Source organism: Lissotriton vulgaris, unplaced genomic scaffold (genome assembly GCF_964263255.1).
Source record: "Lissotriton vulgaris unplaced genomic scaffold, aLisVul1.2 SCAFFOLD_1177, whole genome shotgun sequence".
Lineage (NCBI taxonomy): Eukaryota > Metazoa > Chordata > Amphibia > Caudata > Salamandridae > Lissotriton > Lissotriton vulgaris.
In genome coordinates this window covers 118741-124740 of record NW_028243938.1, presented here as the reverse complement: position 1 = coordinate 124740, position 6000 = coordinate 118741, and the positions used below count along the sequence as shown (strand labels likewise).

Here is a 6000-nt window from a genome sequence, read left to right as displayed (position 1 = left end):
CGATGGCAGAGGGGGGAGCAGAGAAGTTGAAGAACTAGGGATGAAAAGTAGGAAGTTAAAAATCAACCAGTTTGTTATCGCAGGGTATGGTGTAATTTTTTAATGCGCCTTTGTAAGAGGCTGATGCAGAATGCAATGCTATGGTATTGGCACTTTACAGAGCAGTCGTAGCGCTAGGCTCCTGCTGAGGCCAGTGATGCTGGAATGGAGGATGCTGAGGAGGCCGCCTCATCCGTTTGGTAGATAAGATGCGGTAAAGGGGCGTATCGCTGCCAAATAATTCTCTGTCAAGTGTGGGACAGTTAGCAGCGTTGGCTTTTTAATCAGCAACCCTTTGGGTAACTGGGACTTGTAGTTCATACTTGAGAACTGCATGTCCCAGCATGCAGCAGTACTGATGCCCAAGGATCCTGTAGGGTTGGGGGGTGGTCGTGGGAAGTGATGGGCAAGTGACAGAGGAAGTACCTCAAGTCCACGTAGAGTGCAGTACACAAGGGGGTCATTTCTGAGGCAGATAACGCACCCTGCTTCCTTCTTGCCCTCACCCTTTGACCAGCACATAGATGGCCTCAGAAAAGTGGGCTGGGCCCTTTGGTACATGCCAGTGGCAGTCTTTGGGTCACTGGGATGAAGGAACAGAGAAGGCAGATGAGTAGGTGGTTCTGGTGGGTACCGCTTTGGGGCTCCGGGGCCTTACTCTAGCTCATGGGTTGGGACCCAGGGAGTTAGAATGAAAACCCACACTCCAGGTCTGACTGCCCTATTACAACTTCAGCAGTTGGACTGAGATCCGAGATCCCTGGGGGTGGTGCAGCTGTCTTGAGGCTGCAATATGCTTGGTAGGACCGCCGCAGTCCCGCCAAGCAAATTACGAGTTTCCTCTCCACAACGGTTTTAATGACGATTCCTACTCAATTAAAACCATGACAGAGAGGAAACAAAGTGGGCCCTAGTGGGCATGAGGTGCATGCAGGGGGCCACATGTTGTTCCCCCGTGTGCATGCACTCAAGTACCTCCACAGCAGGGACAGTCCATGCCATGTAGGTACTGCCTTTGATGTTCGCATTGCACTGCTTATTTTATAGGCACCGCCGTGGGACCACTAAAAAACCGCCCGCTATTGACTGAATAAGTCGTAATCTGGCGGGTGGTGCACACACGGTTTTGGTGGTGTGCGAGAAGGGTGGCAGCATGACGATACGGCTCCTACACCTCTAAACTTGCAATTGAGCCCTAAGTGACGAAATCTTGTGTTAGCCTCACTTCCCAAGACCCTAGCAGAGAGGTTCTTTTTTCATTTCCTCCCATGTCAAAGTGGCTTCCAAGTGATTCTTTTGCACTCTCTGTGCTGGCGGGAGGTGGTTTCCCTAATTCCCTTGCCCATGACCCTGATAGGCGATTTGTCCTGGCTATACCTAGATCTGAGGTTCTGCTTGCCTAGAGTCGTTTCAGAGAAAGCAACTCCATAACGTGTCTCATTAAGGCAAGGTTTAAAAACGTAGGTATGTGCAATTGATGCTAGGAAGGAATCCAGGAGCTAGGCACATGTAGTTGACTAAGGAGCAATTTGGCTATTGGTTGCAAGACATGTATGGGGTGACCACATTGACTCTTTGCCACTGGGACACCACTTTTCTGTTTCAGGACTTTGCTTTCAAATATCGCTGTAATCAGGTGCATTGGTCCATTTGGCTCAATTAAAATGTACCACGACTACAACTCCCAGAATGCACTAATATGTAGAAGCAAAGACCAGGAATGGAAACTTGGTGTTCCTGGTGACATAGAACCATCTAGGCCCCCTAGTAATGGGATCATGCGATAAGTGCCGCGGCGGGTCTGCCGACAAGGACACAGTAGAAGCCGCCTGCAGTGATTTATAGAGGGCAGAGAGTGCCAGGACTCGCAGATTTGGAAAAGGAGAATGATCTGAGGGAAGAGAGAGAGAGGCTCTGGGCTCAGGAGCGTTTTTTTCCACGAAATTGTCTTAGACAACCCAACTCTTTTGGGGTCAGCCCCAGGAGGGGTCGGCCCCTCACGGATTTAGGGGTTGTGCAGGTGATGTAGATGCTGTCCGACACCTTGTTCTCCACTTTAAGGAGCCAGCGCTGGAAGGGAAGTAGGTCACAGTTGCAGTGCCAAGGGTTGTTGTCCACGTATAGCTCCTGCAGGGAGCCTTCCAAGGGCAGCAGATGTTCCACCTTCAGGGTTTGCAGTTTATTGTAGGTCAGGTCGAGCACAATCAGACTCGTCATGTTGACGAATGTCTCGACGTCAATGCTTTTAATCTGATTGGCGAAGAGGTAGAGCACTGATAGGCCGTCCAGGCCTTGGAAACTTGTCTTGCTGAGTTCGCTGATGTTGTGATGAGCAAGGCAAACAGAAAAGATATCAGGTGGGAATCCTGGAAGAGAAACAGAGGTCATGTCAAACGTGCAATAATAACAATAAGACACATGTGACTGCCTCAGCAGTCTGCAGCTGGAACCGAAAGTCACAGCCAAACCAGAGCAACACCCGCCCATCTCAATTCTGCTCCACACTTCCTCTCATGAACAACATGTGCTTGGGAAGATCACATAAGTTGCATGTGTGGGAGTCGGTCTCCTCTTTATTAAACGCATTATAACCTGAGTTTACAATAACTTGGATTGTGTTTACACTGTTCTCCATCTTGTACCAACATCACAAAATATCATGTGATGACTATTGCTGGTCTTTGTGTTCCAAATGAAGCATTGCTAGGATGCACACTACTAAACAGAGAGTGTTCCCAGAGACTTTCTCTCACCATACCTTTATTTATATGCTTATAAAGCGCCTGATTCAATTCCCGAAGGGATATCTCTGCGCTTTTGCTTACTCTAGACAGTTTACTATGGGATTGCAGCTGTGAGAAGGGAAGGTTAGCTAGATTTATGACAGAGTGAAGAGGTATGTTTTAAAGTTTTTTTCTGAAAGATTCAAGATTGATGATCTGTTTCAGTGCAGTGGGTAGGGAATTCCAAAGGATGGGTCCTTTGTATGACAGGGCTCGACCACCTTGTCTGGCTCTTCTGATCTTTGGGACCTGTAGCAGCTGATGGTTGCTTGAGCGCAGAGTGCGTCCAGGGGTATATGGGACAAATTTTCCTTTTAGGTATTTGGGGCTCGTTCCAAATAGGCATCTGTGTATCATAGTGCAGATTTTAAATTTGATACGCTGCTTTACCGGCAGCCAGTGAAGTTGGTGAAGTAGGGGGCGGGAGGGTGTTCTGGGAGGAGCGTTAAGAGCCAGTCTTGCTGCCGTGTTTTGGACAACCTGTAGTTTATCCAGTTGTTCCTCATTTGCCGATATGTATAGTCCGTTACAGTAGTCCATTCTGCTTATTATTAGAGTCTGTATGAGTGTTTTTCTGTGATTGTCTGGCAGAAATGGGAAGACGCGTCGAAGCAGCCCCACCACGTGGAGGCAGGCACCTGCCACTTGGGTGGTGTGTTCCTTGAGTAAGAGTGCTTGGTCTAGTTTGATGCCAAGGTTTTTTACTGTTGGTTTTGGGTTAGGGACAGGGCCTAACTCCAGGGGCCACCATTCTGGGGACCATAAGAGAGTCGCCCCTCCGAATAGCATGACCTCGGTTTTAGACACGTTGCATTGGAGGAAATTCTGAGCCATCCATTGCGCTACTGCTCTCATCCCATCTGCAAAAGTTGACTGAATTGCAGGTGTGAGAGTTTGGAATGGAAACAAGAGCTGGGTGTCATCAGCGTATGACACCGGGGTGAATCCATAAGATCTTATCAGATTTGCTTAGGGGGCCACATATATACGTTAAAAAGCGTGGGGCTTAGGCATGAGCCCTGTGGCACTCCCTTAGTTAGCTCCCTTGAGAGTGAAGAATGGGAGCCCAGTCTGACACCTTGAGTACGGCCAGAGAGAAAGCTTTGCAGCCACGATAGAGCCGCTCCTTCTACCCCCACATCACTCAGTCTTTCGGGAAGAAGTTCATGTGACACCGTGTTGAAGGCAGCGGACAGATCTAACAGCACCAGAATCACTGAGCCCCCCCTATCCAGTGACATCCTGATGTTGTCGGTCACGGAGAGGAGAGCTGATTCAGTGCTGTGATTGGGCCTGAAACCAGATTGAGATAGGTCCAGGCCCTCCGCAGCCTCGATGTATTTCGACAGGTGAGTGTTCACATGCTTCTCGGTGAGTTTACTGAGAAAGGGTAAAAGGGAGATGGGTCTCAGGTTGGAAAGGTCCGACCAAGGGAGTGTAGTATTTTTTCAAATGGGATTGACCACTGCTTGTTTCCATTCTGATGGTACATGTCCTTCTCTGAGAGAGTGGTTTATAATTGTTTGGATGTATGGACCTAAGAAGGAGTTTAACGGGGCCATCATTTTGGCTGGTATGAGATCATTAGGGGAGCCTGATTTTATGTGGCTAATTAGGAGGGGGAGATCTGTGTTAGAGACTGGTGGGAAAGAAAGTAAGGATGCTTTCTTTTGTTTGGGTGTAGTGAGGACGAAATTACCACAGTTGGAACTAGTGGCTTTCAGGATTTTCTCATATATTGTATTAATTTTGCTCTCGAAGAACAAGGATATCTCGTTGCATAATGGCAATGAGAAGTCATCCGAGCTCACACATGCTGTAGGTTTAACAAAAGTTTCAAGTATTTTGTATAATTCCTTTGAGGAATTTCCTGCCTCTATCAGTTGTTGGGCCAGACTGTTCTTGCGGGCCATTCTGATGTTTTTATAATATTTTGATTGTGCTTCTAGGTAAGCTTTCCTATCCTCTACGAGATGTGACCTCCTCCATTTTTTTCTAGTCTTCTACACCCTTGCTTCTCAGTTCTCAATGCCTCTGTATACCATTTCTCCTGTTTGTGTGTGGGGAATTGCTTGTGCAGTTTCAGCGGGGCCAGTTTGTCTATTGCCTCTATAAGGGAAATATTAAATTTGTTTAGTGTATCTTCCACCTTGTCTGTTTCCAGAAATTTGGGCTTTTTCCAGATCCTCTGCAGCCCTTCTGTAGTGACTTTGTGCCACTGGCGCCGCCATATTGGAGGAAGGATTTTTATGAAGGGCCGTTTGTTTGTTATAGGGAGGTCAAAATCTAACAGATAATGGTCTGTCCAATCCATCTGAGTAGCAGTTTTACAGGGGATAGTGGTGCAGTTCGAGAAGAGTAAGTCTAGAAAATGTCCCCCATCATGAGTTGGACCCGAGTTCTGTAATTCTAGACCTAACGTGGACATATCTGCGAGCAGAGATTTTGTTTCAGGGAGTTCTGGATTATCAGCATGTATATTGAAGCCTCCTAGGAGCACAAAGTCTTCTTTGGCTCTGAGATAGGGAACTAGCAGTTCCATGAGGGAGAGGGAAAACCCTGAACAAGGACCAGGTGGGCGATATATGAGTGCTCCTTTCTTGGCTATTTTAGTGGATAGGTTGATTCTGAAGGTTATAATTTCTAATGTGGGACTGCATTTTGTCTCTAATATGGTGACTTTCAGATGTTCTTTATATACAATGGCCAGACCGCCTCCTGTTTTAATGGGTCGATCCATGTTTAGGAACTTCTACCCTGTGGGGATTCCTAATGTGATAGCGGGGGTTGTATGGGGGCTTGAGCCACGTTTCCGTGAGGAAACATAGATCCGGCTGTGACCTAATCAAGGACAATTTAAAGCTCCTAGGCTACCGCCAAACAATGTGTCAATTGAATTGGCCGAATAAACTGTTGGAATGACTAAAATCCAATGTGTTATTATCATGAAAGAATCTTCAAATGTGTTCTGTAGTAAAGAAATTCGTTTTGCCATTCCCCATTGGTGCATGTCATGAGAATCATGCACTCGTGTAGAATGTATAAATGTCTTTGTCTTATGTCCCATCAAAGGACATGTGGGTTTCTGTATTGAAGAAGACCCCTTTCGCCACCTTTAGAAGGCAAATCTTTGCCAGATTTCACTTCAGACTGTATTGAGCTGTTTGATTTGTATGCT

The 6000-nt window shown here is 47.0% G+C and overlaps 1 protein-coding gene across 1 annotated transcript in view; it reads right to left on the bottom strand.

Annotated features, from left to right (window-relative positions):
* Nucleotides 1–414: 414 nt before the first annotated feature.
* LOC147668198 (leucine-rich repeat-containing protein 3-like) overlaps nucleotides 415–6000 on the bottom strand; it is a 124077-nt gene continuing 118491 nt past the window's right edge. Inside the window, exon 3 of the mRNA XM_086948709.1 lies at nucleotides 415–2405. Within this exon, the coding sequence (XP_086804835.1) occupies nucleotides 1960–2405 (446 nt within the window). The 3' untranslated portion in view covers nucleotides 415–1959. The remainder of the gene's footprint in view (nucleotides 2406–6000) is intronic.